Consider the following 27090-nt stretch of genomic DNA (forward strand, 5'->3'; position numbering starts at 1 on the left):
TGGGTGGATGTGCCTGACATTCTTGACTTTGCTAAGATGCGTAGTGACTAGTGTAGACTCTGCAGTCTAAACGGTGATGGGAGATGTGATTCGTGCTAATGGGGTAACTACTAAATGGTGCGGTGGGTTGGGTGATACCGTTGGGAGGGGTTGCGATGTGATAGATGGTCTACAGGGGTCATACTTAGTTTGACCAACTTTAGTGGTGAGGTAGCCAAGGATACTCATATGAGATGGGGCTGAGTATGCTCTGGACCTGCTGCTGCATATCTAGTCGCTGTCTAGGTATGTACCTACTGCTAGGGTCAACTGTGGGGGAGGGAAAGGTAGTTGGACGGGATGGAGATGATGTGTATGTGGGTTGTGGTGGTCTGTGTAGGTGAGATCGCGGTGACGGACGGTTATGTTGATTGTCGCGATGGTGTCAGACGGGGCTAAGGCTGCGTGGCAGAAAAAGAGGGGAATCGGCAGAGCTGCCTTAGCTCAAACTGCCTAGTACGTACCACCTCATGGCAAAGCAGGGTAACCAGCCCGCGTCCGGAATGCTGCTGCTGCTGCTGCACCGTCTCCTCATGGCAGGCAAGGTACATGGACACGCCGAGGGGAGGGATTCACGCACCATTGCCCATGCAGTGCTCCGCGGATGACCAAAGATTGGCCAGCAGCCTGGGCTGAAATGAGCCATCATCCCTCCCCAGTGGTCTCGACCAGCCTTGTGCAACCCTAGCCACGCCAGGCCGTGAGCAAGGGAGGCTGCCGGACTAGTTCGAACGGAAGTCCGGCCAATAATGGGCGGTAGTTTGGTCGATCAGCGTGACAGAGGCAATTTTCGGTTGAGATTAGGTTCCTTTGGTCACCCTGGGTATGAGTGGTGATATTGGACACAGTAAGTCTTATGGAGGGAGGACTGGACCGATACTCCGCACTTGCACCCCGTTCATATCACATAGCTGGTATATGCCCACGCATAAATGACTGTGATATAACCACGCTATAGACTTAATAATGGGGGCGAAATGCACCGTTATTGATTATGTACGTATGGGCGATGCAACTGCGTAGCTCTGAACCGAATCCTGGTGCGATCCTGGCTCATCTCCATCGCCTGTCGACTGGGGAACTAAGACGAATCGGGGCCACGTCTCTTGCACACTAATGCATGAAATGACCGTCTTGAGCTGGCGCAGGACCAAAGTGGAATCGGCGGCGGGGTTAGCCGGGAAGAGAGGCTGCCTGTTTTGCCGGTCGTAAGGTGTTCGTCTGGGGATTATTGAATGTCTTGGGCAGAAGATAGATTAATGTAATGCGCCCCGGAGAAAGATGTCATTGATGGGCTTCCGTAATCTGGACGGGATATTCCGCGCCCCAAAGTATGTTGCTGATGCTGCTGATGATGATCCGGTCCAAGCCAAGCCACGCTTGGGCTAACCGGACACTAAGGGGACCGAATAGCGACCTCCAGTCGCTAACCACATACACATGTAGACATCCTAGCAGGCTATTTCGTAAGCTCCGTAGACAGGAGTAACACACTGTTCAGAGTTGACCTAACGGCCAGCCTCGTACTTCGTCGGCTGGAGCTTGCCCAATAGTCGGGGATGGGCATCATTGGCCCATGCACCGACGATGCAATCAACCGAACAGATCCCTGTCGCGCCGGTTCCATCATCGCGCCGCACCCAGTCAGCATCCGGGGCAGACCGGGTCCGTCTCTCGCGTGTGTGCGCGTGGGAAATCAAACCGGCTGGCCCTTCGCATGGCAGCGTGAGCAGATGGACGGTGATCCGAGCCATTTTCGATCAGGTCGCACAGCATAGAAGACCCGATTGCGGGATGGTGGGAAAAGGGAACAACAGGCTATCCTTCCCCATATCACCCAGTCAGCAATCAGCATCATAATTCACGATTTGCCCATGGAAACAGCTGAAGGGACACCCCCCTGGAAGCTGGTCAGGTGGGGCCACGACAAGGAAAAAAGCCTTGGGTTTAGTTTTCGCGTGGAGAGCAAGGATCAGCGTCTGCCACAGAAAAGCATCAAATAGGAACCAGTGTAGTTATCATGCATGCTGGCAACCCCTTGCTTCTGCAGCGGCAGAAAGGAAGGCGTGGTTGAGGCCGAGGCAGAAGACATAGTACATACTTGTGCCGATGGTGGGCCAAACTGCGTTTTGAGGCAGGACAGGCAGGGGTATGTATAGTGTGCCTATTCATATCGGGCGTATCCCAATTCTTCAGCAGAAGAAGCACTGGAAGTAGTCCTGCACGGGAATGGAGACAGCATGAGCGACGATGATGATGGCCATGGTGATGAGGAGCAGCAGCAGGACGAGATAGAACAACGAGCCAGCCAATCGCCGCGCAGGCTGACAGCAGTAGCAGCGCATTAGGTTGGTCCGAAGGAATATGGCCTGAAGTTGGCCTGAAGCAGGGCCCCCCGCTCCGGCTCCGACTCCGGCTCTTTCCGCCTCCGACTCCGACATCCTTTTGGGGCCTTTTTCTCGCCTTATTTTCAGTTTTCGGTAAGTGGCTTGGCCGCTTTAGGCGGTAAGTAATTGTCTGTACGAGACTAGTCCATACCGTTTCCCTCCCATACGCAATGTAACGCTCAAGGTTCGATTGGCCGCCTCCCGGAAGATCCTCCACGTGCGTCTCGTCTCCTGGAACTGACCGACTCAGGCAGAGAAGCCTGTTGACCCTCGGAGAGTTTTGCTTCTGACTAAGCGATTTTCGCGCGACGATATCGGCCGCCATAGCCCCAATTCACGCCCTCCTAGTAGCTGGACGCCGGAGTCGGACAATTTCCCCGGGACCCTGCTTGGAAAAGAATAGAATAGCCTGAAGACAATCTAGCAAAGTTCCAAGACAAGACAAAACTAGACAAAAGTGACATGTATGCGGTTTAACTTATCTCCGTCCCCATCCTCACTTAAGCGGTAAACCTTGAGCCCGGCCGCCCCCAGCGCCCAGCTTACCCAATCCGTATTCCCGTAAATCCTTAGCCCGTCACCCCCATCATCTCTCGGGGCCTGTGGATTCATCATACAAATACGGTGAATCAACCACGCCCCCCCAAGACAAACGCCGGAAAGCCCGATGTACACCGTGTGATCCGTCGCTAACTTACCTCAGATAGGTACGAATCCCTAGCCTCACCCAACAACTTACACAAGAGAAAAAGAAAAAAAGGAAAACAGGAAAAAGTCTTACACATGGTAGAGAGTGGGGGTGACCAGCAACCCCCAACCGACCGACTCCTTCTAGCGTTTTCCAGAAGTCTTCCAGAATCCTTCTAGCGCATCCATCGGCGTCCCACCAGCCCCGAAACAAAGAACCACCAAGCAATAGCGCCCCAGGAGTAGATTAACTCAATTAACTCAACCGTGGATGCAGCCTCACTAGTTTCTCTTTCTCCAACGGGGAACACCGTATGATTTTTTTGTGATCTCATATTCCTTCTACGGTTTCCATTGATCGGCAGATCGGAGGACCAACAGTCGGAAAAATTGGACTGCCTGCGAACCACATACGCTTCCCGTCCTGGATGGAGGATATACTTGCTTGGGAAGGAACACGTTGTTGACGGATGGGTCTTTGAGTTTTTGCGGACTTGTAGATCCCCAGCCGATCAAAAATTGCGACGTAGGGGCGAAAGCATCTCAATTACTCAGGTAGGTAATATGGTGCGATTGGAAATAAAGGGGAAAATCGTCGAAAATCAAGTAAAATAAATTCGAAAAAAAAGCTTGGTGAATTGAATGGACATCGGCGTCATCCGATCCTGGTAAACTGTAGTAGTTTACAAGACTAGTGACCGCTCTAGAAGCTTCAGCTGGGCTTCTTTCGCCACCGAACTACTGCACGATGCAGGAACAGCGCGTACTTGCTACGTAAGTTCATATCATTTCCCGCCGTGATGGTAAGTTGGATTAGACATGCAATCCTGCTGGATTTTAGCCCTTCCAACAACTTCCTTCTAGAAACCCTCCCAAGCGCTTACTATCGTTCCAGATATCTGGGCGCAGCCGATACTAACAGCACAGTAGTACAATGTAGCGTGTCTCCCTGTGCCCGACAGGATTCACATCCCATCCCATTCCATTGCACCAGATAAACTATTCTCCTAAAATAGTTCATCCCAACCACCCCCCCTTCCCCTGGAGAAATGATTCTAGAAGGATCACAAAATGCCGGAAGCCGAAAAGATGCCTTCCCAACCATTACTTTCAGCTCTAGCAGCTGAAACAAACAGGTCTTTCTCAGCCAACACTCCCGTAATCCAATAAAACATCAAACTTACGAAGTACCCTGATGTTGGTTCAGGGGTCCGTCGCCAATTGCTACTATTTTCAAACTTCAGCCACAAACCAAGGTCGAGAGATTCCAGGGGCTTCCAGCCATCAAGATACAGTTCATCAAGGTGTCCAGGCTAGACTATCACTGTACTAGATACTCCGTAGAATTAAGACATGCTCATATCAAGCGAACTCTAAGTGCGAACTTTAAACCCCCCGGCAGCGGAATATCCCGCCCCCTACATATTGCCCAGACACTATCTTGAACTTACACTAAAGGAAGTTAACGCTGTCTCCTAAGCGGCGCACAAACACAAGACTAGATAGTACTACTACCAACGAACTAATAGGCAGATAGATATTAGATAGATTGTGTAGACACTAGACAGACAGACCAGAGTCCAACCCTAACCTCCAAACCCGAAAACCCACCAACAGAAGAATAGTAAAACCGCATATGAGGGAAAATTTTTCCATGCCCCATAATGACGACACTTGCGCCCTTCCATACTTAGTTACCTACCTACTGTAACTAAATCTTCGTCATATGACCTCTCCGCTCGTCTCGTAAGAGTGGAAACCAAAAGAGAAAACAAAAAGAAAAAAGAAAAAATAAAATAATAATTCTGGAAGTATGTAAAATTATGGATGTGTATCACCACAAAAGAACCCACGTGGCGTACACACCCGCGCCCGAGAATACTCCATAATAAAACCGTGTACGGAGTGCCTACCATTTACTCTTTTCTTCCATGTGGGATGGATACCTCCTACCTATCCACCAGCAAGTGGGAAAAAAAGAAAGGGAAAAAGAGCAGAGCTCATTCTCCCGTTGGTTCCATTGATTCCACATCCTTGAAATCCGAAACATACAAAAATACAAACAGATCAACTGAATCAGCGAATTAATTACACTGTAATATAACCCCCACCTTTTTTTTTTTCCTCTGTCCTCAACCCGCTGCCAAGACTTTACTTACTCCACTGCGCTGGAACCGCGTGAACTCTCTGACCGCTTTTCTCTTTTTCTCTGTTTTTTGTGTTTCCGGGTTGTTTCGGTATTGGGAATTTTCTATGTATGGATCAGGGTTGAGGGAGAGGTCGTACCTTGGTTCGGGTGATTTCAGGATGGAGAACTAGGTAATGTTGTAGAGGTTTCAGCCGAGGTATGGGTATGAATGTTCGGGAATGACGTATGAGTCACATTCTGGAACTTTTTCCTCGTTCGTGTAGATGGGGGGTTTGTTCGGTGGCTGATAGGTGTATGGATTTGGTTTTGAGGGTATGTGTTTTTTTACTTGTGTTATGTTTCGTTATATTGAGTGATAGAGAGTGAGAAGAGAAAGAGAGAACTTGTTTGTTATGTAATTGTAGATCCATAGACCGGGTAGGATAGTAGTAGACCGGATATCTGGTTCTCCGGTCAACTAAACAATCGGAGTACTTCAGTAGTATGTAGTTAAGTAGCTTAGTGATGGGGCATGATAAAGTAGCAAGTTATTTGTCTATTAACATACTGTATATAGTAGTGATAGCTGCTCTGCTGCTATGGAGTATCTAACTACAACCTATATTAAAGATAGCTATCGCTCCACTAGTCTGCAGGTCACTCTATTAGGTAGGAGGGTAGGTGCTTTGCAGACTTTACGTACTAGCTACGGTTAGATAGATCCATATTAACTCACTAACTAACTATACTCCGTAGCTCGTTAGTAGCTGCTACCTATTCTGCAGTAGAACGGATGGAGATGGATCAAAAAGAAATGGAAGCGGACTGAGCACAAGCCTGCTGATTTAGGCTGAATAGATTAAGTGGCGAATCAGCTAATATGGAAATGATGGAGGCGTTGCTCGTATTTGTCTGAGTACTGTGTGGTTGTTGATAACCTGATAGATAGGATAGAAGTCTGGAGCTAGGCAGGTAGGTTGATCGTCCAACTGCCGTGCGTTGGTTTCGGCTATTATCGGGGTACTGCCTGTATAGATCCTAGCGTAGTTAACTTCCATCCAAGTATACTTGGATGAACATCTTGTGCCAAGAGAGATATACGAATACCGACTGGTATGTTTCAGCTGTCATGTCAATATCGCGCCAAGGGTTTGTGGCAGATTGCTGAAGAAATGCCAGTAGAAAATAGAATTTAAAATCCGACCGGGTTAGGCAGGTTGCCTGTTTTGTTTGCTTGGCTGGGTCGATTGGAAAATAACCCATCTACAGTAGATACATGGCAAGGTTAGAGACGGATATAATGGATGACCCAAAGTTAATTTCGAATAGCACGGACGATGGTTTATTCACCAACCACCCCTTATATCATACTGAAATTATGATAGACACATACCATGAACCTAGACAGGTCCATAACGACGCCATGCAAAAAGGTCAAAAAGTATAATTTGAAAGGGATAAGAAAAACAAAGTTGATATGTGGCTGAATGAGGCGCACCGATAGCTGAGGTTCTAGCCCTTTGGGATGTCTGACTCGGTCGCAAGCCACATGCCAAATGCGACTGACTCTTCTGGATTATTTCGCCTCACTAATGTTGATCGATTATAGCAAAAGGACGCATGGACGGGAAGCCAAGGATGGATGGCGTGGTAGATAGTACGATTGGCGCCGTGCAGGAGACTACAACATCATCAAATATGGGTCCGCTAAGTTGGTACTTTTCTTTGTAGGCAGGAGAAATGTCACCAAGATTCTCGCCAGTAGAGTAAGTAAAGGACCCCAGCAGTAGCCTAGACGCAGCCTTGTCTTACGTTCCGACGGGATGATCCCTGACCGCCACGCGAGGAGTAACGCGGCTGACAGGGATCATCCATCTGCGTGAACTGGATAGTGAGTTTCGCATGTCGCGGCTAGTAGCGCTGTTGCTAAGGACTGTTATTCTTGTTGGGGCCGTGTGGATTGGTTCGGTTTGTCTCCTGGGTGATGGAGAGAGAGGCTCCAGAAGACTCCGTACATACTGTCATGCAGCAGGATTTGAAGCTATCCATCCGTCTACTGATATGTATGGAGGTTTCCCGATTTGGCGACCCGGCCCCCTCTGTTCTATTTTCAAGGCTTGCTGTTACTATTGAAAGGCTGACGCGGACCCTGTCATCACCCTGTAGTAGCATGTATTTAGTGTTGTCTAGATATTCATCTTAATTCACATGAAGCCGAATGGCCAAAGCAATACATATGTGCTCTTTTGTCTGGGCACGGCACAAGTGTCTGACCGCTGCTATCTGAACTCCATTACTGATTACGTGACAGCATGACAGTGACAGACGGAGTTTCAGTTTGTGTCTGTGACCGAGATTCTTTACCGCCAGTCCGGTCACGGCTCCAGAGCGGGCGCAAAGAAGAAAAAAGAAAGAAAAAAGGTGTGGATAGCTCCGAAACGGGGGAATTGCGCCATTGCAGCCCCTCCTTCTCATGGCTCACCGCTTCGTGTTGCCCCAATTGCTCTGGTGGAGACACACTTGCTACTGCTGCTGTTGCTGCTGATAGCTTGATAGGCAGAACAAGCCACCAGAACAATTCCAAGAGTGGGTACTGGAATATACACAGAGATAGATTGCCTTGTCTACTGCCCGGGGGGGATCCGATCGTAAATCCTTCATCAGAACGAAGTAGGGGTTACGTAGCCGCCATGGGAGGTCACTATGATTGGTACGGTCGGCTATCTGACCGCTAGGCTGATGGCCCTGGGTTGAGGTTAGGTGCTACTAACGATGGGCCCCGGAAGATTTCGTGAGCATTCCCAGATGATGATTGATTGTCATTCCTTTCGAGTTACGCTGCTGTAGCTAGCCGGCTGGGGCGCACGTCAGACGCAATCCTGCTGCGATCAGACCTTCGACGTCCGGGGGTTTAGGATGAGCCTCAGGAATAGAAAAGGATCAGGAGGATCGAACTGTGTGTTGGCAGGATCGTCTCTTCCTGAGCCCCTTGTCCTTCATTTCCTTTGTTTCTTTAGCTTGATGGGGGGCCCTTTTAACTTTGTGGCGGACTGCCAATGGTCGTGACAAGCGCACTGACAGCCTGCTCTGGGTATATGATGAGGGCTTACTACTGTATAGCCGTATTCAGACGCTGCCCCCATTTTAACTGGGATTTGTGGTAGTGGTGGTGGTCAGTGTAGCCGCAGTGTACATTGGTAATCCTGGTCTAAAATTCCCTAGTGGCCCCTTTAGGGAGAATCAGGAATTGGACCGCACTTGTGAACCTTGTTGGCGTCCCAAGTCCCAACATTGAGAGAGATCTGGAGATGGGCTGGAGAAAGTTGAACTAGTAGGTTGGAGGATAGGCCCCAGCAGATCCTCGATGTATGTCATAGCTGTACTGCTTTTACGGAGTCACCTACTACCTATTTCAGACATATTCTCAGGGTTTATGACGTGATGCGACAGTACTAGTAGGACACGGAGCATTGCTGTGAGCAATAGCTTGTCAGTTAGCCATGCGATTGACACCCTGGTTGATGCCAAAAAAAAAAAAAAAAAAGTGAAATACCACCAAGAGTGCCATGATTTGGCGCAAGGCGGGACGGTCAGGTCCAAGAAATGAGGATGATTGGGCTTGGACCCCGAGAATGAGGATACATAGTTTCCATCTGGAATGTGAGTTGCGAGACACACCGGCGGGCGAGGCCAAAACGGCCGACAGCCAAGCCGCCCGAGCAACCCAAACCAGCCGCCAGCTTTTCTCCACGTGTGTCCACGTGGAACCGCATGGGTCTCGGTTAGGACAGAAGGCAGGAAAGAATGCACCTGGAAGAGTCGTGGAAGAGCGGGAGACGTATCCAAGAAGTATTAAAAAAAAAAGGCGAACGAAAGAGGCATCGACTGTTCTTAGTTTTCATCCACGCGAAGTAAATAAAAAAAATACGAGTGCCATCAGAACTCAGCCACACGGGAAGCCATCTGGTTTGTTCTGCTCCACCGCGTCTATCTATCTGGGTCCTCTTACCCTTTTCTTTTGGGGATACTACGTAGGCAGGGTACTTTGTAGGCATATTCTGAAACTTGATCGGCTCGATCACATTATTGAGAAGTGATCTGGCAGGGGTTTCGCTGCTACTGGCAGCTCTGGATGGCTGGCTACCTGGTCCGACCGAATTAGGACTGGTCGATAGACTTTCATCATATGCAGCATTGTAAATAGTTCCGTTTGTCAAACTGGAAAAGTTGACTCCTCCAACTGTAGACTAGGGATAGGGATTGATGTATCGTTCGCGTGGCTTCTCCCCTCCCCCAAAAGGCCCTCAGAAGACAGGGGGCCTGAGGCCACGAATTCAGACATCAACGTAAATACTGATCTACATCAGGGAATTGCTTGGTTCGCTTGGTTCGAATCAGAACCCAACAAGGTTTTGCTCGGGCGGGATACCCACGTGGGCGAAAGGAAGGTTTACTACAAGAAAACAAAGATAAGAGGGGCTTGTGAGGCTGCCAACCAGTACGTACTATGCCACAGATGGGCAATGATTGGTGGCTATGATCACCCGTGTAGGGGGGGGGGGGAAGGGGAAGAAGGAGAGGAAAGTTCAGATGGGGGGGGAATAAAGTATCAATCATTGACGGGGAGAGCACGCTGGGTGAAGCCTAAACAGCAAAGCCCGAAACGCAGCACCCAATGCATCCAGGGCCCAAAACCCAAGGCCGATGATGAGGTGATGGGTCGTCCGGGCTGGGTCGGGGGTGGGGAAAAGGTTGGAAGTCGGTGTTCGCCAGCGTAAAAATGGCGAGCAACTTGAGTCTGGTACTAGTGGCGGTCTAGTCCCGATTTGGCAAGAGCCTGCCTGCAAGTGTTCGTTACGAGACTCTGTGACTGGCTGCCGTGACTTGGGGATTTTCCGGTCATGACTCAAGGATGATCGTTACTGCTTGAAGGCCGCCGCAGTCTCTCCAGTATGGAAGCCTGCTTGCTGAAGAAGGAAGGTGCTTGGTAACGTGACGGGCTTGGCGCTGCTGGCTTGCTGTTTGGTCTGCCTGGAGGTATCTTTGGGTGTACAGACCGAGCAAAAGCGTGTCTGCCACGTTTTTTGCCTGCTCGCATCTGCCCCTGTTCCGTTTGATTGGAAAGGGACAAACGTGCTTTGACCTGATGTGTGTATGTATGTATGTACAGACCAGGTACACAACCTGTCAGCTCAGGCTCGAAAGATGATGCTCAAGTACTCAACCGAGCTTACCAGAATCATATCTCCTCGTCATATGATAAGAGATACAGTGGGAACCTGTGAGATGCACATTACTAATGGTCCCAAGGCAGATAAACCAATAATGTCGCATCACTTCGATTGCGGTGCAGCAATTACCACTTACTACTTAGTCGGCCCATGCTGATGATTATTGCCATTTGCTTGTTTGCTTGCTCCAGAATTCTTCTGACAGCTCTCTATGCCTATATGATCTACCGCTCAGTCCTTCTTCCATACATTTCGGGTATTATATCCACCAGTCAATCCGTTGCTGCGTGTCTGATGATGAGGCGGTATTTATTATACAGCGAACACAGCGCGATCTGGTTGAAACCCTCCCCAGGCGTAGATTTCGCTGATCATCCGACGCCAGCGGTTTTGGAAACCGGCCCACTTTTGGAGGAAGTGGTTGAGACGGAGCAAAGCAATGTATCTCTTAAAACGATACGGTATGTGACAAGGATTACAATACGCAGGGATACGGACCGGGAGAGTAAGATGGCCCTGGTTAAGTTACCTTCACCGTTCGGGGATCTCCTTGCATCAAACCATGACAGGGAAGGGATGAATTCTGGCAGCAAGAAGGAGAATTAACTTATAACTCAATTCTACATATTGAATATGGCCCCCTTCTTCCTGTCAGACGCGGAGAAGGGGCCCCCAAACCCGCCTAAGAAATAATCCACGAGGAAGGAAGTGTGGCTAGGGAAAAGGCCTGCAGGTTCGGGGCGGTCGCCTGTAGGAACCTTACCTTACCCAAGGTAGCCTTTCCGGAGGGCAATACCCGTACCATCCCATCCTATCCCACCCATCCCACCCTGCCGGACTCTGCAGGGAAGCCGACCTCTGATCGCCCCAAAGGACGATCCGTCCACCTTTGCCCTTGGCCCACGTTGTCTGGTGCATGAAACCGTCCGCGTGCACAGTGGGTCAAGAATGACAGGCCTGATTCTTCACGCCCCTGGAGACCCTCTTGAGCAGCCGCTGTTCACTTGGCTTTCTGCTCATCTTTCCCTCTTTTCCCTTCCCTTCCCTTCTCATTCTTTCCGCTGCCTCTGCTCCTCTCTCGCTCTCTCACACTCTCTCACCCTCTCTCTCTCTCTCGCTCACTCGCTGTAAGGGATCCATCCGGTAGCATCCACCCTGTACCAAAAAACCACTTCAGATCGTACTCCAACTTATAAGAAGTCAAACAGTTTGTTAAGTCACTTACTGTTTGTACAAATACCTGACTAACACTCTACCCAAATTCCCCGCTTGCTCTTTTCGTCATTGAGTTTGATTTTATTTCATTTTCCATTTTCTTACAATTTTTTTTCCCTGAATTTTTTTTTTTTTATTCCCATTTTCTGCCGTTGCCATTTTCCCAATTTTTCCTGGGTCTGTTTCCAAACTGACTTTGAATTTTGGGTCGACTTTCCTTCACTCAAAGTGGAATTTTACCTCGTGTTTTATTTCATTATTATTTTATTTTCCCTTCTCTGATTTCCCTTATCCATACATACACCCACCCCTCCACCTATCTTTTTTTTTTTTTTTTCCTTTTCTTCTTTTTTTCCTCCCTTGACCCTCTTTCACCCTTTTGGAAATATTTTTTACCCAATTTTTTTTTTGCCCATACCCATACCCATACCCATACATACATACAAAGCCCCCCCTCTTCTCTTTTCTCCCACTCCGTCTTGGTTCGCACTATTCAATGCCAACCATATCCTCCGCTCATCTTGACCAAGACTCTCCTCCTTCCTCTCACCTTCTTTACTCTCAATCCCCCCCATCTGTTGATCCTATCCCGGTCTCTACCTCCCCGGTTGAAACTCGCCCTCGTACTGCTTCCGCTCCCTCCCTACAGCACAACTCCGCACCCTCCGCTGTTGTCGCCCCCTCTCAATCCGCCACTACTACTACCACCACCACCACCAACAACAACCCAACCGGATTCACAGGCTCAGTAATTGGATCCATTTCACGTCGCAATCGCCGTTCATTCGCTGCGTTAGCTCGTGAAAAGACTTCCAACGCCCTTGCGAACCTTTCCTCTATAGGAGCGCCGAATTACCCCCTCCGCTCCTCTGCCTCATCGGGAAGCCTGTCGAAACATTCGCGCAAGGCCTCGCAGGTCAGCGTCAACGAAGCGCCAGGTGCCACGCCGTTAACTCCGCCATTGTCGGACGGTAGCGCCAGTAGTGAACGGTCCAGTCCCGCGCCCTTCGACGCCGCTACTAGCCGTTCTTCCCCGGCCGTGGTTGAACAACAGACCAGTTCTGTTGAGAGGCGCCGTTACACCCTCCAGCGTGCCCCGTCCCCACTTGAGCAACTACCCGAAGTCGGACCTACCGTATCTCCCGCCAAGATGCATCAAACATCCTCGCGGTTATTGCGTATGACGGAGGATGATCGTCCTTTCACAAAGGTAAGGTGACCCAATTGTGCGCTAAAGTGGCCGACAGGGCGAGAAGTAAAGAGATGACTGGGATATACTCAAAGGCGGTAATTGTTAACACAAGCGGTCTCTTTGTTAGGATTTCATGGACTTGTTCTCGACATTGATGGTCAGCTTGAAACTGGATTCGCATCGTGTGCGGTTTACGAAATATGACCACTCCTTTACCTCCGAAGAAGCCATCAACAATCTCGGCTCTCTCAAGTTCTCCCAGTCGAACCGTATGCCCGACCCTAAAGATCCTTCGCGTATCGTTACAACCACAACGACTACCACCTTTTCCATGGCCAAGGAAATGGCTCGTTCAGTATGCCAGCGTTTTGTCGATGCCCGCTTCATCGAGGCCGTGGATGGCAAATCGGCGCAAATATTTCCGTTGAAGGGCGCCTTGTACCAGCTTACGCCGAAGGGTATTAATATCTTGCAAAGATTCTGCCAGAGGAACGGTATCACTGCCCGCCATGTGATTGACGTGCTGGAGTCGCCCCGCAACACGATGCAATTGGTCAACCTGGAGCGCGATACCGATACAGACAAGCTGTCACACGATCGAGCGACTATTGAGGTCATCTTCCGCCGGTTTGCTGGGCAGGATGGTCCCAACGTGAAGAGCAGCATCTCTACTTCAGACTCTGATTCCCTGAGTGATTACTCGAACGGCTTGGTTGGTGTGAAGATGGCGAAGGAGCGCAAGATCAACGACAAGATTGTCATCAACACGTTCACCGGAAAAGCCGCGGTCGATTGGTTGATGGATTGTTCCACCACAATTGAGCGCCGTGAGACCGTTCTCATTGCCGAGCTTTTCGTCAAGTACGGCTTGATTACGATGCTGCAGGAAGACCGCTTCATCAACCAACCAGATGACTCGATAGTTGCGTTCCAGCCTTCGAAGAATGCGATCTACGGCATGACGGACCGGGGTCAGCGAGTTTGCGGGTGGATCGCACGGGACAAGTCTCGTGAAACCACCATGTACGACAATCGTGGCATCCCGAAGGACTCCAACAATGCCCGTTTGAACCACATTCTTCACGACCCTGCCCTACGACTCCTGTTCCGCGAGTTCCTTCGCTTTTCCCTCTGTGAGGAGAACCTGTCGTTCTACCTCGACGTGTCTGAATTCACTTCAGCCTACCACAAGGCAGAGAAGTTGGGCACATTTAGGAAGCCGGATGCTGTCCGTGAGACACTGGCTGCAGCATATGGTAAGCGGTCTCAATGACAATGATTCTTCTGCAACTAGCAACTAATGTACCTGAATAGGTCTCTACAATGCGTTCCTGGCACCGGGATCCCCTTGCGAACTCAACATCGATCACGCGCTGCGCAACAGTCTGGCAAGCCGCATGACCAAGGCCGTGGGCGACGATGAGTCGATGCTTAAGAGTCTGCAGGAGGTGGTGCATCTGTTTGAGATGGCTCAGACCTCGGTCTTCAAGCTGATGTCAAGTGTAAGTTTATCTTGTAACAATTTTGGCACCCAAGGGCAAAAGCTAACCCGCAATAGGACTCCGTTCCCAAGTTTCTGCGTGATCCGAAGTGTGCCAGCATCCTTCAGGAACATGACGTTGACCTGATTGGTGCCCCCCGGGCTTACTCTCCCACGCCTGCTCCAGTTCCGGAGCGCTCGGCGAGCCGCTCAGCACGGTCATGATAGGGGCAGCATGTGTGTCATGCAGGGATCCCAATCCTGTCCGAACAGGCCTTCACCTTGGTGATTACTAAAAGATCTGACGGCACGTGGCTTGCACTCGGACTTCGCCGATCCAAGATGAAACACACTCTTACTGCACAGCGCGGTGTTAATTGACGGAACGACTTGAACATGATTTTACTTTTTTGGCTTGATCTGAGTTGCCAGTCCGATGTCGACTAGGCACCGATCTAGCCAACACATCCTTCCCACCAAAAGCTTGGGAGCACTCCCAAACCTCCTGACACGACATGATACACGTTATGCGTCTCCGATACGAACGCTCTCCCGTTTCTATAATCTCTTTCTCTTCAATTGCCGCTTGGTCCCCGCCCACGCCGCTTGCCATTGACGGCAGGGCATTTCACGGGGTTACCAAGTCCGCACGACCAATGACAGACGTTACGATCTATGGATCATGTGATAGAGATGCCGGAACTGAACCATTTTAATACACCGATTCCTTTTCTACCCCTTGTTTCTTCTTTTTTCTAATTTCCTTTTTTACATCTGTGAACCGTGACGCATGGACGGAGACTGAAGAGGAGAAAGGCTGAAACACGAGAAGTATTCCAGCATTAGAGAGGCGTTTTAGTACTCGGTTCTTTTTCCCTTTCTTGTTTGCATCATATCCGCATTATTTTTCCTCTCAAGATTTCCTTTTTCATCTCTCTTTCTTCCGGTCTATTTTTCCCTTTCCTATATATGTTATTTCCTTTGTTCCGAGTTGATGTGTATGTTGTCATACGTCCCCTGCATCGAGCATGGTTACGCGCATTTTGATTTGCATTTTCAGGGTACAGCGAGTGTGGCTTTTTCCTTTTAACCTATCTACCTGATTGAATATGCGAGGGATGTCCTCTCGCGATCAGAGAAATCTAAAGAACAGAAATAAATAAATAAATAAATATTCAGAGACATGATGATCTACTTCCACACTTTAGGCAACAATTGTAACATCCGTATTCAGCAGACAAAGATAGAAGTTAGATCAACGAACCCTTCTCCGCGTTTCAATACTTAGTAGTACCCGACCAGCCCAGCCCAGCCCAGATACCCAACTACGGAGTAGGTAACTACTAACTACACTAACTAGTACCCAAAAAGGCAATCAATTCGACTTCTCCCCGACCCCAAACTGCCAGATGCTCGTATTCATCGATCAGACATTCGCTAGTATATACCAGTCACTAAAGTACTATACTATACTATGCTATAAGTAATATTACCATACATACATACAATCTTACATGCATACACACATACATACATACATATCTGGTAAGCTGTAACTGGCTGCGCAGCGCAACGCAGCGCACGCACATGGCTGACACGTGGTTTAAGTTAAACACGAGATGATGATGCTGATGCTGATGCTGATGATGTGAACATTGAATATGGATGGGGGCCATGTGACATTAGTTAGTACATACCCTAACTACTAGCTTGATACTACTTCATGAGTTAAGGTTATGATCCTGGAGTCAGTGTCAAACTTGAATGGGGTAGGTAGGTAGGTAGTTCGTTGGATGCTTGACTGTGGTGTGTTGTGTGTATTGATGGGTGGGCATATTTGCTTTTTCTTTGTTTTTGTTATTCCTTGCTCTGTCTCTAGTATCTATTGCATGTGGTGCATGTATGTATGTATCTGCTAGTTTATACGTTAGCAGAAGAAGAAAGTGTTATTCCATTGTCTACTTATGGAGTATAAGCAACAGGTACCAGTGGTAGTATTACGAAGTATGTATTGTAGTATGATATTAATAGAACTGAATAGAGTAGGATCTAGATACTAGCGAAGGAAAGTACCTCTATGTAACTTGTTAAAATAATACCATTTATAGCCAAAGTTTAGTCAAGTTCAAATGTCATAGACAGATAATAATAGAGAAGATGTAAAGTAAAAAAGGGGAAAATGTAACGCAACGCAACGCCAAAAGAAGAAATTGACACCGATACAATACATACATACATACGCCTGTGAAAAAAAGTTACCCGAACGTGACGAAATAACTAACTACCTAGCTAGCATGATATGCAATGAGTAGGAATAGAGAGAGAAAAAAAAAAGGAGATGGAGGTAAAATGATCAACATAGTAGCTGGGGTTCGCTTGTTTCCAATGTCCGGAGTTAACTCCGCATTCGGGTGGGCGCAATTTCCGAGCCAAGTAGGATCGGAGTTTATTTTCTTTTTTGGGGGCTGATATGGCATGGCATTCCATTTCATTGTCAGGGGGTATGTTTCTTTCTTTTCTTGGTTTCTTCTTCTGCTGTTGATCTTGCGGGTTTACCGGCAGGCAGAGTCGGTCAGAAGGTAGGTGGGTGCTGGAATGGTATTGATACAGGATCCCCGTGGGAACCAATAGAACGAGTCCGTTCGGCGCGAAGGCATAAAGTTTGACGGAGGGCAAACTGCAAAGAGTAAAGAGTGTTTGAATGATTGAAACGAAGTGTGTTTCGAATTATCCCTCATCGTTGCTGCTGCTGTTCGCACGGACCGATAGGTCTAATTTTGGGATTTTGGGGGGAATGATGAGAGGAGGGAAAAGTGAAACATGACACACGCACACGCACACGGTGGGTAGTTTCTACTTTGATCCCCAGCCTCGGAGTCTCATTCCCTCTTCAATCGCCGTCCAGATCCCTTCAACCACTTCCCGATCACGCCACCGGCCCGCCCCGTGGACTCCTCCCTTCTCGTCCCAGCGCTCGACCGCGTAGCTCTGCACGCCTCGGCCCCAGCTCTTCACTTCCCGAGGAATATCCTCTCCATGCCATCCGACATAAACACCCGTGGCATGCTTGAAGAGCTCTGGCGGCGAGGACCACTTGTATGACTTGAACTGCCAGGTCTGACCTGTCGTGAATACGGCAACCAGACGCTGCCAGTAGTCCGGCCGGAAGTTGGCCGTGCTATCGACGAGGATAAAGCGGGTAGGTTTCCGGGACGTGACCTGCGAGGAGCTGCCACCACCGGGGCGGAGAGAGGAGCTGGACGGATCCGAGTGCATGCGGAGCGGGCGGGAGATGTAGAGGATATTGGAGTTGGACATGGAAAGAGTAGGGTGATCAGGAGGGATGAAGACGCCGTCCTGCAGGAAGGAGCGCACGTTGGACATGCGGATGAGCGATGAGGCCGAGGGCGAGAGGAGAATGATGGGATCTTGCGTCTTGCTTGCCTTGCGTGGCTGGGACAGGCCTGCCGACGGCGACGGCACCACCATGGATTGCGGCTTGCTGCCGGCTTTCACACCAGCAGGGTATTGTCCCGGCCGTGAGCGGTTGCGTCCCAGCATGGATTCGGCGGTTTTGCGGACGTGAGAGAAGTCCTACAATAATCCCTATTAGCACTCTGTGTATATATAGTCTTCCCTTCTCTTCTCCCCTCTGCGTGAACTTACCGTCGGCTTAATCCCCCGTAGCACACTATTCCGATCCCCCATCTTGCGTTCCCCATTATAAATCTCCTGCAACCTAGGATCGATAACCTTAGCCGCCTTACCCTGCTGAGTCTGCGCGGCACCACCAGCCCCAGGAGCACCACTCGGTACAGCAGAAACACCACCCGCAGCCCCCGAAGCAATATTCGCCGACGCCTGTGCCTGAGCAGCAGCCGAAGCCGCGGCAGCAGCCGCAGCAGCGGCACCCTCCAACGGCTTGATGTATTCACTCTCATCAGACGCGCCCTCCAACCAAGTCAGGAGATCCAAGCGCTCGACGAATACGAGGTTCTGAACTTTCTCCTCCTCCTCGCCTTCCTTGCGCTCCTTCTGCTTTAGCGATTCATTGAGCTCCTGCGCGGAAGCAATGTACTCGGGAATGGCGACATCTTTCTTCTGCCACGCGAAGAAGATACTGCGGAGGTCGACGGCGGAGTCGGACGAGCTGGAGACGAAGCGGGTAGGTGTTGTGAGGGGTATTGTTTGCGGGAGGGGATGTTGGAAGTAGAGATGGGTGGCTTTTGCGAGGTCGTCGGTCGCATTCTGGTCGGAGAGGTCGCTGGAGGTTGTTGGCGTGGGGAGGTTGCCGGCCGCGATGGCGCGACGGAGCGAGAGGAGAGGATCTTGCAAGGAGGGATCGGTGGCCATAATGGCGGGTGTGAATATGGATGTGGAGGACTGGTAGATGATGCTACCGCTCCGGGAGTTTGAAATTGTGTGCTGGAAGTTGAACAATGGATGAGGTTGGGGGAGGTGTTACTCGTAGCTTTCGAGATGCGCAGGAACTGCGGAGTGCACGTGATCTCGTCCGCCCTGTACATGTTTATATGCGCGCGGAACTTACCCAACGTACTCTGAATAAGAATTTATTTAGTTGGTTGAATCATTGCTATTGCTCAGTGAATGATGTTATCAACACAAGCAGAGTTGTCGGTGATGCCACATCCAGCTCCATCCTCCAAAAATAGCTGTCACGCCAGTGAATAGAATCAATGCCCCGTAGTCGGTGGTATACCCGATGTCCCCATTTTCTTGCCCGGTGATGGAACCCCGCTGCATAAGAGCTGAGCTCAATGGGCCACTAATGACACTGCCAATGCCTCTTCCACCGGCTAATAACCCAAACACCAATCCGGTTTCCAGCGAGGGAACCTCACGCTTGACTTGGGTGAGCACACCCGACCAAGTGGAACTGAAACCTCCAGCAAAGAATCCGTACGTGATGGAAAAGAGAACCAGAAGTGCGATGGCAGCCTGTGGAAAGCTTGCAGATGGGGATGATGTTGACAGACCCCAGAACAGTAGGACAGACGTTCCAGAGCCTACGGAGGAGAGCAGCATGATATTGCTGACAGCGAAGCGATCACAAAGAGATCCCAAGACTATTCCACCTACAACAGAGGTGGCGTTGAATAGTGCTACCAGGAGAGTTCCTGTGGTGTCTGACAGGCCAGCTGCGGTTGTTGTATACGACGGTAGATACGTGCTGGGCAAGAAGTAGCCGAAGCTCTGGATGATGTTTCCGAGCTGGAGCATCCAGAATGTGGCCAGCTTCAAGAAAGCGAGATTCAGAGGCTGTGGAGTGGTCGATGGGGCTGGAGGGATTCGTGGTCTGATGAAAGGAAGGGTCACAGAAAGCGTGAGTAGCTACAATGCCTAGTTAATTTCAAATAGAATAGTGGGATGAGCAAACGACTGACTGTGACTACCGTCCAAGCCCTCAGAGTCGTCTTCGCTCCAAACCGGTCAAGACAGGCACTCGTCACGAAAGGCAGAGCTACGCCGCAGATGCTCTTACCAGCCCACATGATTCCATATGCCAGACCTTTGCGGCGAACAAACCACTGATCTAGATAGAGCGTGGTCGGACTGAAGACGAGGCCATTTCCAAGGCCACAGATCACGCCCTGCGTCACAATCATCTGCCAGACAGTTGTGGCGAAAGAAGACAGCAGAGAGCCGCTGACACTGAGAACTAGCCCGACAAACGCGCAGGACTTTGGTAGATGTGGGTAGCGGGTCAGGAGTGTGAACGTCACAGGCGACAAAAGATAGAGGATTCCCTGTAAGAAGAGAAAGATGTCAGCCATATGGAGATAAACATAATGTTAATAGAAGACAATATTACTGTTGCCGTGGTCCCCATGATTGCCAAACCTCCTTTACCCCCCTCGAGGCCATTATGCGTCTCAAAGTATTCCTGGAAGATACCGGCAACGAGAGAGAACCCTGGTGTCCCGAATGAGCAGACATGTAGCTACAGTTGGGTAAAATAAATGCGCACCCCAGACCGGCAATTGAATTAAACAGCATGAGGCGAGGATCAACCAGGCACCTTTGCCCTGGTCGACTGGTGGCAGTGGGACTTGCTCGAGTTCATGACGGGGGGAGCTGTTGGACTCTTCAGTGGATGGATGAGAAAATGAGTGATGTTCAGACCTTAAATCGGCCAGTTCGTGAGATGTCATGTCTGAGATTCGATAGTTCTTATGTAATTGATAAGGACAAAGAAAAGATAGAAGGACGATGTGCGAGTAAGTGGATGACTACCCCGCAACCCCTCAAGCCTCAGCATGAACGAATCATAAATAGTCTTTATAATCGTAAAGATCATCATTAATATTTTCGTCATATCAATGAACTATATACAAGACACCCTCCCACTATCCCGTCAAATCTATACAGGAATCCCCAAAGTCTCCTTAATATCCTCTCCCCTCAACCACTTCTCCATAGCCTCATACATGCCCCGGAACTTATCATTATCCTCCATCGTCGGCAAATCCAACTTAATCTTATGCCCCAATCTCGCCTGAGAAGCACCCAGATACCTATATCCATACGGATACGGCTTGAGCTCCTCCTCCGAGAAATCAGGCACATGCTTGCCATCCACGGGCATGATCTTATCCTTCTCGTAGAACAAGCGCTTGTAGTGGACCTTCCACCCGGCTGGATCCTTCTGGCACCACATAATAAAGCGGCAGTCACATTCAACATCAAACTCAATGCCATCAAATGAGAAGCGCTGGGTGATAGTGGCTTTCATTTTTCCCACAGCACGGCCTGTCTTGGAGTTCAGCTCCACGAGAGTGCCGTTTTCGCGGTGCATGATATGGTCGCCGTTTCGACGGCCCTTCTTGGAGACTTCGATGAATTCATCGATGGGCATGCCGCCACTCCATGCTGTGGATTGAGTAAACAATGTTAGTGAGATGTTTCGAGGAGAGGTTTAAGATATAAATAAGTGAGACAAAAGGACAAATGTGAGAACTTACTGGTAAAGATGTAAGCCTGTTCAGCGAAACAGTTTCGGTAGTGGGCCCATTCCGAGGCATCTCGGTATACTGGCCATCCCTTCAGGAGCTCGGTGACACATAGCCGATCCAGGATCTCTTCCGTAGTGCCATTGATGTGGCTGTGGATGGTAGGTTGAGGATCTTCGGCGGTGATGTTAACGACCATGATGTATATGATGTGCTAGATATAGATCGGCAAGGGAATGGAATGCTATTTGATGGAAGGATTGTAGTGATTGTAGAATTGTCTGTATCAACTAGGGACCATCCAGGGCACCAGCACGGCAATATATACTTCTTTCATAATTGTGATGGAGAAGTACTTGCCCGTCTGTTTCGGCAAACCCGAAAGCCGATAGTCAACCTTGTCCTTGATGTCATCCGATGGGAATGATATCAGGCAACCAACGAGCCGGCCTCGTCATTCGCAGTGGGCCGGTGGAGCCGGATAGCGTCTAGATGAGCTTGTCTGGACACCCATTCCAGACTGGTCATTAGTATGAAGGGTGTCCATACTGCCCGGTATCCCGAGTCAGCATGATAACCGGCATCTAAACAAGACCCTGTTATTGTCATCATCTTCAACGGACAAATACTCAGCCGTACCTCAAATCCTTTGCAAGATATTAAAAGGCAACATATTCTTGATGCTGCGGATCAGTCCACTGGAGCGGCTCATAACTATTCCTCCTTACCATACCTCTGTGAAACAAAGGAGCCAATAACGATGAGAATCGTCTCCTAACACGGCACATTGTGATCCATATTCAGTGTGATAAGAGGCGTGGCAGTGGCACCACAAGACTCATCAACCACTGGTCCAGGAGCGGCCGAGACGTCGCTGAATACGGCCCCCTGCAGCTATGCCAGCCCTGGCATACCGAATAAACAAGGTCTAGACAATAGACTCAAACGCTTCGGCGAGTGGCGCAGGCGGGAAAAGTCTAGAGGCCCAAGGCGCGCCTCCCTGGTAATTCTTTATCCGCGTCCCGGCCCACGTTTCGAGCCAAAGCTATGATGAAAGAGCTGTCGCTTCAAGTCTTGTTTGGATGGGGAATGAAAATTAATGGAAGTAGTCATTGATCATGCGTTGCTCTTTCTTACAGGTGGAGAGCCCGATCAGCTAAGAAGAAAAAGTCCCTGCATATCCGGAGCACTTGACCCTCCCGAGCCCAAGAATGGGCTCTCCTTTCCTTCATGTCTATATCCCGGTTTCCTCGAAAGCCATCCAAAGCTTATGCAGAGCACAATGGGATTTTGCCTGACGTCACCAAGATAACTAGGATTCAGCCCAGCAACGTGTACCTTCGATGCATTCAGCTACGGAATCAGTGCCATCAATCAACATTCAAGAAGAATTTCATTCGTCATGGTCCACTCCGCAGAGCCCGAATGTTCGGCGCTTGGGGAGTCATGTCACAAATATCCTAGTAATAGAAGAGGAGAACGGTAATAGGAAAGGGAAAGAAGAAAAAAAAGTCTGACAGTAATAATGACAATCGTGAAGCAGGCGCTCACATCATGACCCGTAAAGGTCCTCCTGAAAACCATTTCCCATGCCCATAACTCATCCGGAGTATTTCCCTGAACCCGCTCCATTTCCAACACGCCGAATACGCCGGTCAAATCAAAACCGCTCCGCCGGCTGAACGCCTGTCAATTCCCATCGTGTACAAGTCGAAGCAAAAGAAAGAAAAGGGGAATGAAGTAAAGAACAAATTCGCAGAAATTGTTCCACAAAGAAAGTAAACAACGCGTATTATATCGTGTAAACCCCGACTTCCAGGGGAGTAATCCACATGAGATAGCATCAGATCGTCACGTCGCTGAGGGTATGTGTGAAGTCTGCGTAGCTCCGGGAATATCCTTCATGCTGACATCCTGCGGCCCCCGTTCTGGCTTCGGCACTTCGTCGCCGGTCGCCTTGGCCGCCGCGGAAGAGTTGTGCCCAGCAGCAGCTCCATCACGGCTGGCCGGAGGCGGTACAGGTGGTGTGGGCGGTAGCATTGCGGTAGCCTGAGCTTGAGTCTTCTCAGACGTAGGCGTGGTCATGGTGCCCCGGCGAATGAGATAGTCACCCAAACTGAGTTTCTTTTTCACTGGACTAGGGCCTGCCACGCCAGACACCGGCGTGGTGGGAATATGGGGTTGCGAAGTCACATCAGTTGAAGGTGAGGACAACACCGATGGGGCTGTAGACCCGGGGCTGGTGGCCGAAGGGGGCGGGGGTAGCGTTGCGGGGGGCAGAGGAACGCGGAGATTAGTGTTGCGCTGTTTATGCACAATATTGCTAGGTATCCGAGCGTTGTGCGCTGCAGTTGAAGGCCAAGGGGGCGGCACGGGCGGCTTGACCGATCCCCGTCCTGACAAGGGAGATGCATCGAGATGTGTAACGGAATGGGATGGTGAGGTTTCTACTGGCGAATCAACATCCCTCATCTCTGTGTCCTGGATGTCGGCGGATATGCTGGGGGTTGTGGCTGTTAATGGCGCTGCCTCATGCGGGCTCGTGGAAGTCGGTGAAGAGTCAGAATGCTCGGGAAGAGAAGTTCGAGGAGTAACAGGGGATGGGCTGCTTTGCTCAAGCTTGATACGATCAGAATAGCATCTTTTCAGCAAACGTTGAGTCAAGGGCACGAAACAAGGTCGACGAGGGGAAGGCAGGGAAGGCGAAACCACACCATCGCTAGCATCCGGCTCGGTCTGTATAGCGGAGTCCACGTAATGTGAACGCCCCAGAGGAGACCGCCCAGGTGTGCTGTGACTGCCGGATGTTTTGCGCGGTGAGCTGTGACGCATTCCGGAAAGCGAGCCCACAGGTCCGCCCGAGGGAGGAGAATATGACTGGCGCTCGCGTGGAGCATGGCTGGATTGACCACTAGCCCGTTTCTTCTTTCTGTGTGATGCTTGGTCCTGCTCCAGTTGTTGAAACTTCTTCTCTGCTGCAGCGATCTTACGCTTGTCTCGAGCCGAAAGTTCCGATTCCCCGAGCAAAAACGCTTCCGTAGGAGTCTGTAAAGTAGGGGTGAGATCCCGACTGCGAGTTTGACCTCGGATAGACCCCGATGCAGAACGGCTATCAGCCTGGTCATCTTCATCAAGGTTCTTAGTGGTCTCACTACCCGCCCGACTTGTGGTTGCAGGCGGAGAAATATTCGCCTTGGGCTTTGTCTTCTTTCGCTTAGCACTCGGCTGTTTCGCGTTCGCATCCATCAACTTTGGGTGACGTCGTCGATCAACGCTGGACAGCAAACAGTTCACGGGAGGGACGCAAGCGCATCCACCAAAGTGGGCGAGGACATTACTGATGCAAATGGCAGGCGCATCGTGCGTGCTGTCACTGGCCTCCTGCTTGACTATACCATTGGTAGACTCAAAGAGTTGAGGATCTAGGTACCACATGGCCGTGATTTCCGAGTCCGCAGCGATGTCTTCCTTCGCAACAAAGCAGAAGTGGTACTCTACCTGATTCGTGATGTAGGTTTTCATGGTAACATTCGGCCGGCAGGAGCGCCGCACGTAGCGGAGCACGCTTCCCTCATGCCGACTATCAATGTAGATTGGGAGCTGAGGGTGGAAAAAGACAAAGGGCTCAGGATGACGAAGCTCTTGCCATCGATTACTGGGGTCAAGACAATAGTCGCGTAAGAAACCAAGCTTGCCCGTAATCTCACCGACAATTTCATCTTTGCCGACACGATCGCGAGTTTTGAGGATTTTCCAGGTTGGATGTTGGCCTTCCACCTCAATGCTCGAGTCCGTGATCGTTTCAGTAGACAATGTCGGCCAGCGTGATCTGTCAAGTGTTGCACCAGACCACGTGAAGATTTCTTTTGGGGAGCGCCCATTTGTGATGCGGGTAACAGCCTCCGGCTCCGTGACCCAGGCAGCAAAGTCCGCTGCAAGATGCAGATTCACAAACAGGTTGCTGTCTATGTTGGCATAGTCTTTCCCTTGATCATAAAGATGAAGGAACTCGTGCGAATACAAAGGAATGGAAGGCCCTGATGCCTTGGTCGGGCTCATGGAGGGTGCTGCCCGCTTGCGCGCATCAGAGGGTAAGTTGGGTGCATTAGACACGGAGCTTACCGACCCCGATGAACGATGATTGGTTTTGACCTTCTTCGCAAGGGGCTGATCCCGGGCGCTGGATTCAGACCGGTGATGGAAGCCGTTTACCTGATCACCACCGTGCTCCTTGACCTTCTTCTTATGACTCTTCGCACCGGACCGTTTCGCTTTCCGGTCACCGCCGTCGTTCTGTTCTCTGAGACGCCTCTGTCGTTCCGTAGCGCGCCGGCCATCGAGGGAACGCGGCTCGCATTCCACGCAGTTATGGACTTCGGGCACATCTCGGCCATGATAGTAGCATTCGATATGCTGCCAGGTTTCGCACCCTTCGCAGAAGACCGTATTACCATCGTCATCCTCGAAAGCGCAGATGCACTTGATGGTATACGGCTCTTCTTCGTCAGGGGCGACCGAGTCAGAAACAGCGCCGTTTACGATGGGCGAGTTCAGAGGGGCGGTGACCGCAGGGGGCTCCGTGGTTGGATGCGTGATGGCGACTGGGGAGGTATCTGTCATAATCCGACAGAATACCCCCTCTTGAGCTGAACAGAGAAAAATGCGCTGTTGAGGGTTCGAGGGGACGAACGGTATTACGGGAACCTGTCAAAACCCAGCACGCATATCACCTGTTGCTCACTGGTAGTCGTCGCCTGACCTAGACTCTCACGACAGTCCACAGTGACAGAAGGGATGGTTCAACCTTGGAAGATGATGAAGCCAGGTGATCAAGTCCACAATGTGCCACCCTCTTTATCGATGAATGAACCGGTAAGGAATGAGCCCGCGAGGGTAGGAAGACCGATAGAGGTTTCTCAGCGATGGAAGGATCGTATTACTGCGATAGATTGTAGAGGGACACCAGGTTCGAAAAGGGACAGGTTGAGCGAAGTCTCAGTGGAGTCGTCTTCCTCGGTGGCGCGTGCGACCGTGAGCAAGTAAGAAGTCGAGGATCGGTAGCCGATGATTGTGAGTAGGCGGACGGACCACGAATCGCATGGAGGAACGGATAGGCTGTAAGGAGAGGAAGAGAGTAGAGAAGGTGGAGAGATCAAGGAGGATGACGCTCGGAAGGATGGTCAGCAGTAGGGGGACAAAGACGAGAAAAGGAAGACAAGGTCGGGAGGGAAGAGGTGAATGAGATGACGGAAAGGTGGGCGAGGGAGGATTAGAGTCGAGACACGAGAAGGTGAATCGGGAAGAGGCGAGGGCAAGCAAGCGAGAGAGGGAGAAAGGAGAGCAGAAGAGAGGAAGCGAGGATCAGAGGGAGGGAGAGCGTAAGAGAGAGAGAGAGCGAGAGCGAGCGAGAGGCTAAAGCCACGGATGGGCCATTCAAGCGGCGCGTCCAAGACCCAGAGTGAAAAGGGAATGGCGTGGAATTTTTTCTCCCACCCGTCCAGGTTCTGGGGGAGCCGATGTCTGGGATGGTGAGTGCGCTTAGGGAACAGCTTCAAGGTGGTTTGTACCTAAACTGCCCTTGCCTATATTTTTCGTCCCTTTTCTTTTTGATCTTGTTCTTTTTGGGGGGTGGTTTCACCCTTGTAGCCCCCGTTGGGGAAGGTTAATAATCCACACGGCAGAATTGAAGAATGAGGGGGGAAATCGTGGAAGAGCGAAAGGGACAGAACCGACGACGGACAGGCCGGTCGAGGAACGAAT

At 50.3% G+C, this 27090-nt stretch overlaps 6 protein-coding genes across 6 annotated transcripts; 1 reads left to right on the forward strand and 5 right to left on the reverse strand.

Annotated features, from left to right (window-relative positions):
- Positions 1 to 2231: 2231 nt before the first annotated feature.
- On the reverse strand, positions 2232 to 2751 carry BO85DRAFT_486250 (uncharacterized protein; the record flags this gene model as incomplete). The annotated part of the gene is made up of 2 exons (XM_025663376.1): positions 2232 to 2535; positions 2594 to 2751. 2 exons carry the CDS (start codon positions 2749 to 2751, stop codon positions 2232 to 2234), a joined length of 462 nt encoding a protein of 153 aa, XP_025517713.1.
- A 9432-nt stretch (positions 2752 to 12183) lies between these two features.
- On the forward strand, positions 12184 to 14584 carry flbA (developmental regulator FlbA; the record flags this gene model as incomplete). Its single annotated transcript, XM_025658583.1, has 4 exons — positions 12184 to 12897; positions 13007 to 14135; positions 14194 to 14381; positions 14438 to 14584. 4 exons carry the CDS (start codon positions 12184 to 12186, stop codon positions 14582 to 14584), a joined length of 2178 nt encoding a protein of 725 aa, XP_025517714.1.
- A 2447-nt stretch (positions 14585 to 17031) lies between these two features.
- Positions 17032 to 18801, reverse strand: BO85DRAFT_250291 (CDC73 C-terminal domain-containing protein). Its single transcript, XM_025654923.1, has 2 exons — positions 18026 to 18801; positions 17032 to 17953 (listed from the first exon to the last, which is right to left on the reverse strand). The coding sequence occupies exons 1-2, from the start codon at positions 18710 to 18712 to the stop codon at positions 17213 to 17215; spliced, it is 1428 nt and encodes a 475-aa protein (XP_025517715.1). The 5' UTR covers positions 18713 to 18801; the 3' UTR covers positions 17032 to 17212.
- A 140-nt stretch (positions 18802 to 18941) lies between these two features.
- On the reverse strand, positions 18942 to 20532 carry BO85DRAFT_417274 (putative MFS monocarboxylate transporter; the record flags this gene model as incomplete). The annotated part of the gene is made up of 4 exons (XM_025657768.1): positions 18942 to 19711; positions 19765 to 20127; positions 20193 to 20293; positions 20349 to 20532. The coding sequence occupies 4 exons, from the start codon at positions 20530 to 20532 to the stop codon at positions 18977 to 18979; spliced, it is 1383 nt and encodes a 460-aa protein (XP_025517716.1). The 3' UTR covers positions 18942 to 18976.
- Positions 20533 to 20741: 209 nt separating this feature from the next.
- Positions 20742 to 21966, reverse strand: BO85DRAFT_476412 (nuclear transport factor 2 family protein; the record flags this gene model as incomplete). The annotated part of the gene is made up of 2 exons (XM_025662781.1): positions 21343 to 21966; positions 20742 to 21250 (listed from the first exon to the last, which is right to left on the reverse strand). Exons 1-2 carry the CDS (start codon positions 21527 to 21529, stop codon positions 20742 to 20744), a joined length of 696 nt encoding a protein of 231 aa, XP_025517717.1. The 5' UTR covers positions 21530 to 21966.
- Positions 21967 to 23181: 1215 nt separating this feature from the next.
- Positions 23182 to 25950, reverse strand: BO85DRAFT_367645 (putative PHD finger and SET domain protein; the record flags this gene model as incomplete). The annotated part of the gene is made up of 1 exon (XM_025655825.1): positions 23182 to 25950. The coding sequence occupies one exon, from the start codon at positions 25948 to 25950 to the stop codon at positions 23182 to 23184; it is 2769 nt and encodes a 922-aa protein (XP_025517718.1).
- Between the last annotated feature and the right edge of the window lie 1140 nt (positions 25951 to 27090).

Source organism: Aspergillus piperis (genome assembly GCF_003184755.1).
Source record: "Aspergillus piperis CBS 112811 unplaced genomic scaffold BO85scaffold_5, whole genome shotgun sequence".
NCBI lineage: Eukaryota > Fungi > Ascomycota > Eurotiomycetes > Eurotiales > Aspergillaceae > Aspergillus > Aspergillus piperis.

Coding starts and splice junctions, on each gene's coding strand:
- BO85DRAFT_250291 (XM_025654923.1), bottom strand. CDS start 18,712: ATGGCCACCGATCCCTCCTTGCAAGATCCTCTCCTCTCGCTCCGTCGC. Junction 17,954..18,025: donor TACGGGGGATTAAGCCGACG/GTAAGTTCACGC, acceptor GGATTATTGTAG/GACTTCTCTCACGTCCGCAA.